A 14,573-nucleotide genomic window follows, 5' to 3' on the forward strand; every position below is an offset into this window, starting at 1 on the left:
AGAAGAAGTGCTGCTGCAGAGTTAGTGCATCAGAGAAAACGAAGAAGAAGAGCTGCTGTGCTGTGCAGCGTCAAATTTTCGGCATGTCTAGAACAATTCTTACAAATATAACACGACGTAGCTGGGCGCCGCGAACAGATGGCGAACGGCGCCGCTGCTGAGCCTACACTCATAGAAAATAAAGTATTTGAATTTTAAAGATGTGGCGCGACGCTGCGCTTCTCGTCCGGTGTGCGACCGCCTGAAACGCTGTTTTTTTCACCTCCGTGCCCAAACGTCTTTGTTTGGGCTTCCGAAAGCAGATGATGTCAGGAAACAGTGGTTACAATTTATTTTTTAACTCTGTTCCTGAGCATTATAACCCCAATTTGCTATTGTGTGCTGCGCATTTTACTGAGGACAGCTTCCACAACATGAGGGAGTACAGTGCCAGATTCGCCAAAAGCTTTTGTTGAAAGACGGAGCAAGGGGCATGGCAGTACTGAAACACCATCTAAGCTGTTCGCCATGCACAACGCACTGGGACAGCAAACCAATCACAAAACATTTTGTTTTTCGGAAGGCGGACCTTCATCAAAGCCGGAACTAATCGAGCCGTTTGTGCCAGGCTGGGGAGAAAGGTATTTTAATAATGTAAATTATGTGAAAAATAATGTGTTTTTCGAACCACCAAGCATGAGAGCATGTTCTAGTACACCCCCAAAACAAAATCAAGACTTTGTAAAAGAGCATAATAGGACCCCTTTAAAGATTTACTTCCCACTATTGCATACTAACTGTATCCTGTAACAAAATTCTTCTCAACACTGGACATGTAACTTTCAAAATTCACTTTTTTTCTTTTCACTCACTGTGTGGAATTTAATGCAAGACACCTAGTCATGGACATAGCTATATATTTACTTAAATTAAAGCAAGAGAAGAACATACAGTGCACAATCTCACCTTTGCGGTCTTGTCTCTGGAGCCACTGACTATCACACCCCCTTTACAGTCAATGCAGTTCACCTCCTGATTGTGACCATAATACTCCACAGAGTAATCACTTCCTCTGTCATGAACAATTATTTTACCATCACTGGAAAAACAGACAAACAGAGTAATGATTGGTAGCAATACTACATACATTTTTTGTTTAATTAAAGAAGGACATTATAGCAAATAAACATCAATGAGATATAATAAAAAAGCTTTGCTGTTTATTTTCATATAGTTCAGTACTGTATTTTATGACTGTTTGTAAGCTGTCTGTGAGTGTTTTGAAAGGCGCCTATAAATAAAATGCATTATTATTATTATTATAATCAGTATTATGTGTTTTAAAGCAAACTATCCCAAACAATCAAACCACTAAGTGTGGAATCACTGCATGGCTGAACTACTGTAGTTAATATTTTACTATGTTTTAAATTTAGGAAATACCTAGTGGCCCAATAACGAAAAAGAAGGAAAACTTGCACATTCCTGTTTCACCATTCAATCGAAGAATACTAGTGGCCAATAGACTTTGTGTGCTAATGGAAATTACATCAATTTCAAATTTGTTATTTTAAAAGTGTAAATATTATTTTATTTTATTATAATAATCAACACAGCAACCATATTATAAGATCTGAAGATGTGATTCCTTATCAAATCTGTTCATATGTTTGCTGACTTGATAATTATAATAATAATAAAAAAAGACTGAACAACTATAAAGATCTTTAAACAGTGAACATGGATTTACCCTCCTGCACTGATAAGGTGTGTGTCTGTCAGAGTGAATCTGCACACGTCTTCTTGGTGTCCGGAGAACAGGGCCACTCGACTGTTCTGTAACTTTCCCCCGTCAGCTCTCAGATGGTACGCACTGATATTTGCTGCCTGAGAGAGATACAGCACATCACAGTCCAGCTGTATCCATGGCAACAAGCTGTGGGCGAACAACCAAGGAATGGAAATTACTCCTACACGTTTATTCTGTAGTTCAATCTGTATCTTGGGGCTTAAGGTGACGAGGAGGCTAATAAAAAAACACAATAATGTCTTGTCCATATTGGCAAGATCAACTACACACCCTAAGTCAGAGGATAAATGTATGAAAAATATGTATTCTGGGGTTGGACAATGAAAGTATGACATCTTCCAACTTACTTTTAAATTCCTTTTTTCCCTTCTCCCTTTCGCAGTACAGGGAGGGTCACATTATAACCATTTTATTTTACTCGTTCAAGCAATTGTACTTTTGCATCTGCATGTGGCTAGTTATTTTATAGACAATTCAAGTTATTTATGCTTCCAATTTTGATACAGCCAAAGTAAATAGAGTGTATATAAATTACTTATATATAAAGAATATAAAATAATAACTCACTTAATTTTCCATTTTAAAAGGACTTCTTTTCGACAGACTCCATGGATCCAGTTGTGGGACGCCCTCACTCTGTCCGAAGAAAAAACAGATTGACAATAATCCAACATCCTATTCATCTGCTTATAGATATTAGGCCTACTTTTCCAATTTATTGTCTTGAGGTCCCGCTCACGTACTGGTTGCACCTGTAAACAAAATCCACGTGACTATCAGCGTAAGAACGGAACTGAATTTCAACGTACGCAGTTTCTATTACGTCACGTCTGCTGTGAATACGCGTTGCGCTACGCAGTCTACGTAGTTCTGTTATTCTATGCGTATGCTGAGAACGATTAGCTAGCAACACAGCTAGTGTATCTCAAAATCCTTACAAATCTATTCCTTGTCGTGTCAAGCCAGTGTTCATAATGTCTTTAGCTATTTTCCTCCAAACAGCGTCTCTGGAGATGAACATGTAGCTTCTCTTGCACGCTTGAGACAGGCGGCAAAGCGATCTGGGATCCAGGTAGGACAGGACGAGAAAGAGCACATCCTCGGGTAACTGAAACAGAAACATCGCGGCTTCTTCTCCAGATCAGCGCCTCTTTTCTTGGTCACGCTGTGTCTGCCTCCACTAATATGAAGGGTAATATTGAGAGGACACTCGTCGGTTTGACTCAACAGTACGCAGAAGCCCATGTTTTCCTCAAAGCGCGTAGTCACAGACAGTAAGCGAAAGAAGCCATCACAACCAGTAGAGTCACGTGATCCACCGTGCGCAGTGTAGTGAAGGACTAGAGCCAGTGAGCCATCCGGTTTTCTGTGCTGCCTTTCATTCAGACTGTATGAACAGTTGCTGGAGCTTCTACTGTTTTTTTTTCTTTCTTTTACTGTTGATGATGATGATTTTTGTCTATATATATATATATTAATTATGGAAAGGATTCTTTGATGAATAGAGAGTTCGGAAGAACAGCATTTATTTTAAATCTCATTTTTGTAACATTATAAACTGTCTTTACTGTCACTTTTGATCAATTTAATGCATCCTTGCAGAATAAAAGTATTAATTTCTTCCAAATCATTTTTTATTGGTATATTTCCCCCAAAAAAGAAAATTGTTTTCATTCTAACATCAAATGACTCAGTTGTTTGTAAGTCTCAGGTGCTATAATGCAAACAGAACAACACAATTTAAGTCATATTCATGGAAAAGCTCTGTTTGGTACATTCATAAGAGAGATGTTTGATTCGATTTGAATCAGTCTGAGTTGGATCTTTTCAGTGAATCACTGATCCTGTTAAAAACATTCCTAGTGATTCATTCACAACTTGGACTGATCAGATTCTTGAGTTAAACTCTCTGACTCAATGATCAAGTCACAGCAATTCTCAAGTTAACAGCTCACTGGAGGGGAAGATTATCAGTTAATAATGACTTACATTTCTGTCTGTTTCTCATACAAAGCTATCCTATGACTTGGTGCACTAGTCAAACAGACACATATAATGACGTTTTTTCTCTCCCTTTAAATGCTTGACAAATGTGGTCACTATAAACTGGTTTGCCTAAAATAATCTTCAAAAAAATGTTACACATAAAATTAATTAATCATTTTTTAAATTGTCATATTTTTTGAACAGTTCTTGTAGATGAAACATGTCGTTCCTCAATGTATTAACCTCTGAAACTCAGGTACTATAAATAACTGTCCCAGATACTGGAAGTACTAAAAAATCATTTATGGTTGGCTTTCCAGCTGAATTGTCATGACTGAAAGGAGATGAAGAAGGAGGGGGAATCTTCGCTTTTGATCTTTTTAGAGGGGTGCAGGGTGCTCTGTGTGGCTGGCAAACACATTTGGCCTGTAATTGTTCAGATCATTCAGACAATCAGCCTTAGAAATGCATGGGCAAACAAAAGATTACAGCTCCAATTGGAAAAGTCAACAGTTCTTCCATATGTCCCATATACTAACAGTCAAACTATCATGTCCCATCTTCTCTTTGAACAATGTTTGCATGTAAATTATAACTTGGTGATTGGCTGCTGGCTTGTGCACTCTAGGAATACTGCCAGTATAGTATTGCTATTTTTGTGACACAAGCATAAATTTCTATCTCATGCTTTGATAAAACCATACTGACATGCTCCTCTTTTTTCTTTGGGTCTGTGTTTAAATGATTCATCAGATTTATTATAAAAAGTTCAGAATTTTACTATAGGCTTTTAATAGCTTGCTCATTGCGAATACTACAGATGTCATGTGGGTGCTAGAAAGAGCACTCAAGGTGGACCTGCATCATTTCAACCCATGTTTCCTCCATTGAGCTCCAATTTGCAGGAAGGGTTTTATGACCAGGGTTAGGCAGAATGTGAAGTAAAGGCAGCTTAGAGGTCTGGGCCATCCCATTCTCTCACCCCTGCCATTCTGCCAGTTCAGCAGGGGGGCTTGTACAAGTCTAAATGGCTCCCTAAGCAAATTAAGAAGGTAGCCCTGTTTGTTTATCAGGGGTTAAGGATGACGGTTGCAGCTCAATAAAATGGATGAAAGCTGTTTTGCGTCCCCTCTTTCTCAGTGGAATTGCTCTTCATTTGCATGGCATCACAAGCTGCACAGAAGGTGCGATTTTTCCCACAACCTGCTGGATCCCCTGGGTTTCTTACAACTTTATGGTCATGGAGACAAATTTCAGGGGAAACGGAGGACTGATAATGCAGAATAACCGTGACAAATTATCAAGGACTGTTAATCAATAGCAGACATCATCAATGTGAAAACACAGGGAGTCAATTTGTGGTTCCGGTGATTCTTTTACTAAAATCTAAACAAGCTTTATTGGTAGTATCAAATGTGTGTAGGACATCAAGCATGTATCTTTTTAACATTACGATTTGGGGTTTAAATCTAATCAAAAAGAGTATTTTAGATCCAGTTACTGGTCCAACATTTAGTTTTTCATCATTTTTAATCACATGTTTCCCTACTACTTTGCTTTAAATGGTCTTGTGATGTGACAAATGAATTTTGAAATATTTAAATATTACAAAAATAGCTTAAAATAGTTTTAGATGAATTATAGCATGTCACACCTCAGAATGTTTCAGCTGCTTGAAACATTTGCATACATCGAGAAAAAAAAATGGTGTAGAAACAATTTTTACTTAGAAACCGCTAGTAAATTTCACAAACAATTACAAAGAAACTGAAAGTAACACATTGAATTAAACATAGTATTTTAAAGTACAAAAAAATGAAATAGTATTTTCTTATAAACCATGCTCCAGTGATCTTTGAAAAATAATTTTTTTACAGCGTATGCGTATATGCATTTGTTGATGTTTTCCAAATCCCTTTTAAAAAATGAATTAAAATCATAAAATCTTTTTCTATAAATTTAAATCTATTTAAATGAAGATTTACAATATAATCTTCAGTCTGCCTTTCTCTGTTTGTCAGTTTTAGATTATAAATGTATACAGATGGTCTCCTATAATTTATTTCGAAACGTCAGGAAGCTTTTTTCCTTAATTGATTACCATCCATTGAACTGGATAAGCTGTTGGTCCATCACAGTTAAATGGAACTAAACCAGCATACTAGAAAGTCAAAGAAACCTTCTGAAGCTCTGGCCTATAGGAGTTTGACCTCTGCACCCTGACTGAGCTACTAGCATAACATGAGGCAGAACACATGGAGTATTGCACTATAAAAACAATGCCAGCCTTTGCTAATGTACCTGCATTACACATTTTTCAATGATGCGTTAGATGTGTCAAGCTAACGCTAATTAGAGGATCATTTTTGGCTGAATCGGTTAGAATTTTATGATGCAATTAATTTGATTAAAAAGGGATTGGAAAATGTCTATTTCACCCCCTCTTGATCATAATTTACATAGCATTATAACTGCAGTAATGCGTATCTCAGGCAGAGAGGAGTCATTAATAATCTTCCTCATCACAGACAAGAACGTGATAGTGATCTCACTCCACAGATCTCCGGTTCTCATTTTCTCACTACACGCTGCCCTCTGATCTTGGCTTTCGGCTCCTTGGAACCCTGTCTGCAAACACACAGCACCCCTGCTCGGACAAAACAGATACCCCTCCAATCAGATTAAGCTACAGGGAGTTAAAGGTCTGAGATTAAACAAAAACACCTGAGCAAGGGTGAGGAGACAGGGCCAGGGATCCGTAGTGTGTCCGGTTCAACCAGAGGAGAGACCAAACAGTGTAGCCCCCCTGTAGAGACAGTCCTACTGAGCTGTTGACCTGAGCTGTGCCATTCCAAACATTCTGGGGGGAGAGACCCAGTATCTCCATCTCACTCTGTACTGGTCTCTAACCAGAAGGGTTATGCAAACAATGGCGGTATTTATTATGATGCTGCATAATGACAAAGACCACACTGGCCTAATTTTCAATGGACGAGTCCATTGACACGTCTAAAACGCTTCTGGAAAAGACCTTTTGGCAATTTTAAACTATGTATAGATAGATGCCTTTTATACACATATTTCATGTGTTATTTAAAGGGATAGTTCACCCAAAAATGAAATGATGCTATTATTTACTCACCATCATGTAATTTCAATCCTGAAATTACTTTATTTCTTCTGTGGAAAACAAAAAGAAGATATTTTTAATTTTTAATTTTCTTTGTCCAAACAATCAGTCCATAATATTATTATTTTTAAATATCTTCTTTTATGTTCCACAGAACATTTTTATGTTCCACAGAAGAATTAACATTTTTTAAATAATCTTTGGAAAATTGCATATTAGAACAGAACATATTAGACAAAAGACGTCAGTATCCTAAGGTAAATTTATTACAGGTTTTTAAATAAATATTTCCATCATTAAAATTATTTTACACATCCTCAAATAAAAATATATTTATATTTGTATAAAAAAACCAGACAAACAAAATGCAACAAAGAACAAAACCTTTTCCTACAGTCCATACAATACATTTATACACCTTGGAATTTACAGTTTAAACCACGGTAGGAAACCTGCGATAATCAAAATGTAGCTGCCACATTTAAATATGTATTTAAAGCTCTGTTTGCTTTAACCGTGTTTATCTCCAGAGAGTTCCAGCATCAAGAACCAGAGAGGTTACTGAGAGATGAGCTGGGTATCTTATCGCTGGGTGGTCGAGAGGTGCCCCGGCTGCCTGTGTAACCGAATACAGCCTTTTGTTGTCAGTGCATTCTCTCAAGCCCTTCAAGTCCCCTTGAGCAGCAATACGAAGAGTTATAAATTACTCTAAAACCATTGAAATCAAATGAAACCAAAGCAGAACAAGAGAGGATAGACGGATGAAGTCCACGCACTACTAATACGTCAGCACTTACACATCCCGTGCTTCGCTTTTCTATACTCTTACACAGGTCAGTACTAAAAGTCAGGGGTACAAAAATAGATCTTTTTTTTCTGTCTTTTTTGTTATTTCTGAAAATTCATAGAAAACTAAAGATTAGGAATATTGTTGCTCAGTACAAAAAATGTTTCTAGGAGTCCACGAGAAGAGTCTGTTCATTGTTTGAGAAAGTCTCTCGCTCTCTGTCTTCTCCTTTTCTGCGGCTTCACTCTTCAACGCTCTCCTGAGTAGCGGGTGCGTTTAGTCCGTCTGTTGAAAGGGTAGTTGATGAAATCAAAGGGTCTGTGCTCTGCGATTTGGTGTCCCTTGGGCAGCCTCTTCATGAAGTGGACTTCCCGCTGGTGTTGCCTGGTTTTTGAGCCCTTGCGGGGTCTGCCTTTGCGTGTGAAGGCCATGTACCAGCCTTCATACTTCACATTCTGTAGAGCGGTGTAATTGTTCTCCAAGACTATCTCTGTGAAAATGCAGTCTTTCCCCTGACCGTTTTTCTGTGAGGACAAGATAAAGACAGCATTTTAGCTTCTGACTGTTGGGAAATATGAAGCTTATCGAAAAGTATTTTGGAAAACGTCTGCTCCAGTTTACATAGGGCTTCCCCACACACACACAGCATATGCTTAAGTCATTACGATCCAAGATCAAGAGGGAGAAATGACAGCAGAAGCCAGTGACTTTCCCCTTTCAGTAAACACCAGTGCAGATTCATTCTCTGAGAAAAATAGTCCTTCTAATGCTCATTATAAAGGCAGCCAGAAACCTTATTATGTAGAGTCCAGAATGTATTAGGGTAATATTTTAATTTCCCCAGAACACTGAACAACAGAAACACTATATGGATAAGCTATATAGTGTAGTTTTGCCTAGATACATTGCATCATTTTACGTTCATAACAACAGGGCCTTTAAACGTTATCCGGCCAGTAAATGCAAACGGAGTAAGGAGCCAAACCAGGAGCCCAAACCTTTCCCCGGCCTCTCAACAAAATGGCCTGTTAAAAATCTCAAATCCAAAACGCTTGCATATCAACCAATAAAAAAAGCAACAACAGAAAAAACCCTCTCTCATGCAGGCTGTCGTTGGGCGGCCAATATGTCAGATAGCATAAGATCAGGGGTGCCAAGCAGATGGTCCACCTGGCAGGGTGCTGGGAGGTGGGGGCCGAACCTCCATCCCACTTTATTACCATTCACAGCAAGGAGAAGGCACAAATCCACATTGGAACAAGAGTAGCCAGCTAAAAAAAAAAAAATGAAGAAAGATCCCATTCTTCACACTCGATTTTACCTACTGCAACCAGGAATCGTCTGGTGCCCACTAACAGAAAAGACATAAAACTCTTGTTTGATTTTTTGAACAATCTCCTTAATAATCATAAAATCAGGGATGTCCACAATCAATTGAATGCTGAATCTACTACATGACTATATGAGTGATGTTTCTGAATTTCTCATTTATCTGGTATATCGCTCACTTTCTCTTCTTATTCTCATTCATCAAAAACCTTTCAATCTGAACAGAAAAATGACTGAAACACATGCTGTGTTTGTATTACAGAGTATGTAAACTGAGCACTATTATCAGTGATAAAATTATTATATAATGACTTTCTCTCATACCTTGCCAATCAGTTTCCCTCTCCGGTTCATACAGATGTAGAATCCCGTTTCAGCTCCTTTAATTCGAACTCGACTCCCAAATGTATCCGTCTCCACTATGAGCTTGGCTGGAAAAAGAAAAGAAGATTTTTATTATTATTATTAGATGATGTGACTTGGAAAATCTAAATTACGATCAGTCAATCAATAGGAAAAATTCATGAGTAAACACACGTGCACATATGCACACAGATATATACCGGCATAAACGTGAAATCTAAAGGGACTACTTTTAGGATTTTTGTAAGCTTAAATTCTAGCAGAATGATAAAAACATGTGCACTTCAATTCTTCTGGAAGGAACCAAAGGTTTCCTGGCAGGACTTTCAACTTTTTACCTTCTTTGTAAGTACATAAGCAATGTGTGAATTGTTATCACATCATGAACCAAAAAAAAATCCCCTCTGAAATATTTGAGTTAAATGCACCATAAATAATAATAATAATAATAATAATAATAATAATAATAATAAACATAATCATTTTAAAACTTGCTTTTATATTTATTTATTTTTTATTAATTATGAAATATTATGATAAGAAAATGTATTCTAAGAAAAAGTATTACAAGAAAATATAAGAAAATCAGGGCAGTGTTTGCAGGGAAGCTGACTTTCCATGATATATATTCTCCATGCCAAGAACTAGCAATTGCAGTCATTCTCTGATTCAGCCCCTGTACTCTGAGTGATCGTAAAGAGTTACGGTTCAAATGGAGGGGGTCAGATAACCTGCTGGTGAAGAGCCTAACCACAAGCCCAGAGCTGGAGCCAGGCACTGGCCCAAACTAACAGCCCTGCTGTCTCTACAACATGCTCAGGTGACATGGATGTCACCAAAACCATGCAGAGCTAGAGCCAGGCTTCCAAAAATACCACAACAGAGCTGGTAAATATTGGGTTTGAATGTGGTGAAACCACATAAGTGAGAGGTGCAAATAATAGAGATCTGATTTAGGTAAAGTAACAAATTAAATATGTAAGAGAAATGTTTTTATTTTGTTCGTAATGATTATCTATTTGAATTTTTTTTACAATATTTTAACCAAACTTATGATTGTATAAATGATCAACTAATAGAACATTAATAATCTTCCTCATCACAGACAAGAACGTGATAGTGTTCTCACTCCACAGATCTCCGGTTCTCGTTTTCTCACTACATGCTGCCCTCTGATCTTGGCTTTCGGCTCCTTGGAACCCTGTCTGCAAACACACAGCACCCCTGCTCGGACAAAACAGATACCCCTCCAATCAGTGTATAAATGATCAACTAATAGAACACTTAATCACTGATGTATTATTTTATAAAACCAAAGATAAACATTAATCATAAAACTGATCCTAGAAATACTTAAAACCGTTAGATAGGGTATTTAGGCTCTATGAGATCTGTCATCAGGACTGAATGACCATAGAAAGCAAACGTGAGGGTCAGAATTCGGCTAGACATATTTTCATCCTGAGCTGGACGGGAGAGGAGGGGAACGTTCTTCGGGAAATGTTCAGATGGTTGAAGTAAGATGAGTTCTAATGGCTCTTCCAGACCCGCACGTCTCTCTAGAGACTCGCCTTCAACAATCTAGAAGCCATTTAACATTTTTTGCACTCCACTGCTTTTTTAACTTCACCAACTAACCAGATGCCCAACAATTCAATTGCAGTGTACCATAGAGATCCACAAAATAAGCAAGCACAAATAAAGTTCCAGTTAGAACCAAAAATGGCTTTTACAGCCTGATATCATCTAGAGTTAACCTTTTTATTCTCTAGTTTTTCAGAAAACGGGGCTTTGGACACATAAAAGAACCTACAATGAAATAGCTTTTTGATCTCCAAAGAACCATATAGTCAAGACCCCATGCAGCTAAAAAGAACAACTGAAGAACCGTATTAAACATGTTCTTCAATGTATTTAGCAAAATATTCACATGCAACATGCATTTAAAATAATTCCTCAAAACGCCAAAGCATCACAAAAGGTTTCATGGTTTGAATAAACAGACTTCATGATTTTATGTGAGGCAAATAAGGAGGATGCTCCTACCATGAGCGTCACCATCTTCGGCCATGGCGTTGATTTTCTTGTTGGCCAGAACTTGCACGTGCTTGCCGCTGGTTCGACTGTAAAGCTGGTAGGTCCTGATTAGTCTACGGCTGACCCGGTCCGTCACCTTACTTTGATCACTCACATGCTGTGTAAAATTAGGCGGGGACTGAATGGTTACCTGCCAGAAATTAAATACCATATAATCAATACCTGCACAAACGGCTTCATCATTCGTTCATACGGGCCTATAAATTACACCGTGGTCCAATATAATCATTTAAAATAGGCCTGAGGCAATCGAAATGAGAAAAGGTATCCGTAACGTAGGCTAGTCACTTCATTTTTAATTTTGGATTTTAGAAAACAAAATGCGCTGTTAAGAAAAGTGTCGTTTGTGGCTTAAAATGAATTACATTTTAAGCCAAACTGTCCTAAACGCCTAAGTTGAGCCCTTTATGTTATTATATGTCCACGACATGTTTCATCATCGACTCAAGGCTGGCATACTTCACGCGCTCATGCCCACGCGCCTGTGCCAGTATGTTAGTGTTACCTGCCAGGTTACAGCGCCCACTGTGATACCCATCTGATAAGATCCTCCTCTCCCATCGCACTTTTACTGCCTTTTAATTGAACGGCTATACGTGCATTTCTATGCAAAACAATTGTATATATAAATAAAATATACATCTTAATTTAGGAGCGCGTGTTTACGCATTCTGTAGCTATATTCAAGTATCTAAGTATGGAATTGATATATTAGAGTAGTGGTGCTTTTCTCTAACAATATATGTAAATGAGAACAACAGTATATAAGCATATTTAAAGATATTGCACATACCTGAGCATAGTAGCAAAACGCAAAGAGGTGAAGGAATCTGCAAGAGAGAAAATCTCACATTAGACTTTAATAACAACAAATAGAACAAATAATAAAGGAAATATACTTACAGATAACTCAGTCGTGATGGAATGACTCTCATGTTGCTGGAATGGAAGGGCCTCACAGAAAGAAAGGGGGAAAAAGTGTGTAATTTGCAGAGATTTAAAAAAGAAAAATCAGGTTTTCCAGTTGAAATGTATAAAGTCCTGCGCTGTTATCCAAACTGTGACTCGCAACATATGATGAACAGATCAACTGGCAAATGACAAAATCTGCTGCTCAGAAGCAGAACAAATGTCCAGGATATTATTTTCAGACTGACACCAGTGACAAGTATAAGCACTAACTGGGTGTCCCTCATAAGAACGAGAACAACACATAAGTGCACTTAACGCAAAACTCACAGCATGTAAACGGTTTACTTTTCAAGTTTTAGCGAAAGAGCTTCTGATGCACCTAATCATACAGACTCGAGTCCCGTGCTCCATGAAGGTGAGGAGCGCAGCAGAAATAGATCCAGTCTGACTCCTGCGTGAATGTCAGTCAGAGGAGGCAGAACTGTGCATCTGATGAGCTTTCTTCAAGAAGCAGTGCTGCTGGACTCTCTTATCCCCTCCTCTTCTTCCATTGCCAGTCAGTCTCCAATGTCAACCCCGCTCGCGCTGACACCCCTGGTTCAAATGGTAGGGTTGGTCCTGGAGGAACAAGCCCCCTTTTCAATAGAACAAAAGCAGGGGGGGGGTCTCACTCAAACCCCCACCCCGAACCATTTATATTATGCCTTCACCTGAGTCCATAAGCAATCGGAGTTTAGAGGAGCGCGCATTGATATGTTCGGCTAATAATAAAATGTCAAATTAATTATAATCATTCATTTAGGACTTGGGGGGGGGTCTCACTCAAACCCCCACCCCGAACCATTTATATTATGCCTTCACCTGAGTCCATAAGCAATCGGAGTTTAGAGGAGCGCGCATTGATATGTTCGGCTAATAATAAAATGTCAAATTAATTATAATCATTCATTTAGGACTTTACTGAACAGGAAATACAAATAAAATAAAATGTATTAAAAAAAACATAATAATACAAATGTATATTCTCATCCAAACCTACAATTATCAAACATCAAGTGGCTAAAATTGGTTCATTCTGATTTCAAAACTGAAACCGAGGCTATTGTGCAACGCAGCAGACTGCAGAACTGGTTTGCAGCTGACTTGTGTATTGCAAAAGGAAAGTGTGAGACATATTAAAAGGATTACAGACGATTATCGGTTTTTTTCTCAAAAGAAAAATCCCTAAAACATCAGACGGTTAACACAGGTGTGAAGTGTCCCATTTCTTGTCAAGCACTGCCAATGCGCTTTAAACTCCCATTCAAGTCTGTAAGAATCTGGCATTAAATGACTAGCTCTGATATGTTATTTCATGTTACATTTGATACTAAATCACGCATAATAGGCAACTAAATTACAACTTTTCTGAAATGTAATTTAAATGCATTTAATGTTAACTAAATATAGACTTCAAATAATAAATACAAATTTGAGATGCGCGAATATATTACAAGAAGGCATTTAGTCAAGCAAAGAAAAAGATCAAGTCGATCATTCTATTTCTAATCTGGACTAATTCAACGTCAAAATAAATCAGCCCCACCCTCCATTATGTTACTTTTCAACAACAGACTTCAGAGTAAATTCTGATGGCCCACCATCACTCAAGAGAGGTCGCCCCTTATTCGCAGGTTTTTAAATGGTTAAATGCCTTATAGCCCACGCCCGTCAAATGAAATGTTGAAGATGAAAAGCTACAAGTGAAACATCTTTGATCAGCAATTAAAATGTCACCAACAAATGGGATGATATTAGACAGACCATAATAATAATTTTTTTGTGTGCGCTGCCACCGCAAACACATTCTCTTTATGTGAATACTAAATGGACTACGAAAAACTCTAAGCACTAATTTGAGTTATATGTGGAATGTCCCATGCAACAATAGTTTGTTCCACAGGAGGGCGCCACTCAAAACAATATATATATATATATATATACATACATACATACATACATATATTCATTTATAAATTGTTTAAGGTCCACCGGGGAGTAACAATTGTGAATTAACAACATTTTATGTATTTCTATATTTGTTTCCAAATTTATTTGCTTTTTAGTTATTATTTGAAACGCTTCCAGTGTGTTTAGTACTTCAAATTAAAAGCATTTTGAAGAAATATTTAAATGAATAC

General features: G+C 37.7%; 2 protein-coding genes across 2 annotated transcripts in view; both read right to left on the minus strand.

Moving 5' to 3' along the window:
- The window catches only part of LOC107585327 (F-box/WD repeat-containing protein 4-like), a 34,922-nt gene extending 31,706 nt beyond the window's left edge, over positions 1–3,216 (minus strand). The window contains exons 1-4 of the mRNA XM_016272323.1: positions 2,728–3,216; positions 2,357–2,464; positions 1,730–1,915; positions 946–1,078 (exon numbers count right to left, since the gene is read on the minus strand). Of these exons, the coding sequence (XP_016127809.1) occupies positions 946–1,078; positions 1,730–1,915; positions 2,357–2,464; positions 2,728–2,912 (612 nt within the window). The 5' untranslated portion in view covers positions 2,913–3,216. The remainder of the gene's footprint in view (positions 1–945; positions 1,079–1,729; positions 1,916–2,356; positions 2,465–2,727) is intronic.
- A 4,164-nt stretch (positions 3,217–7,380) lies between these two features.
- On the minus strand, positions 7,381–12,958 carry LOC107585369 (fibroblast growth factor 8). Its single transcript, XM_016272372.1, has 6 exons — positions 12,773–12,958; positions 12,385–12,435; positions 12,275–12,311; positions 11,431–11,611; positions 9,346–9,452; positions 7,381–8,216 (listed from the first exon to the last, which is right to left on the minus strand). Exons 1-6 carry the CDS (start codon positions 12,802–12,804, stop codon positions 7,941–7,943), a joined length of 684 nt encoding a protein of 227 aa, XP_016127858.1. The 5' UTR covers positions 12,805–12,958; the 3' UTR covers positions 7,381–7,940.
- Between the last annotated feature and the right edge of the window lie 1,615 nt (positions 12,959–14,573).

This window comes from Sinocyclocheilus grahami, unplaced genomic scaffold, assembly GCF_001515645.1.
Source record: "Sinocyclocheilus grahami isolate Dianchi unplaced genomic scaffold, SAMN03320097.WGS_v1.1 scaffold69.1, whole genome shotgun sequence".
Lineage (NCBI taxonomy): Eukaryota > Metazoa > Chordata > Actinopteri > Cypriniformes > Cyprinidae > Sinocyclocheilus > Sinocyclocheilus grahami.

Coding starts and splice junctions, on each gene's coding strand:
- LOC107585369 (XM_016272372.1), bottom strand. CDS start 12,804: ATGGAGCACGGGACTCGAGTCTGTATGATTAG. Junction 12,312..12,384: donor CCATCACGACTGAGTTATCT/GTAAGTATATTT, acceptor TCTCTCTTGCAG/ATTCCTTCACCTCTTTGCGT. Junction 9,453..11,430: donor CGAAGATGGTGACGCTCATG/GTAGGAGCATCC, acceptor TTCTTTTTCCAG/CCAAGCTCATAGTGGAGACG.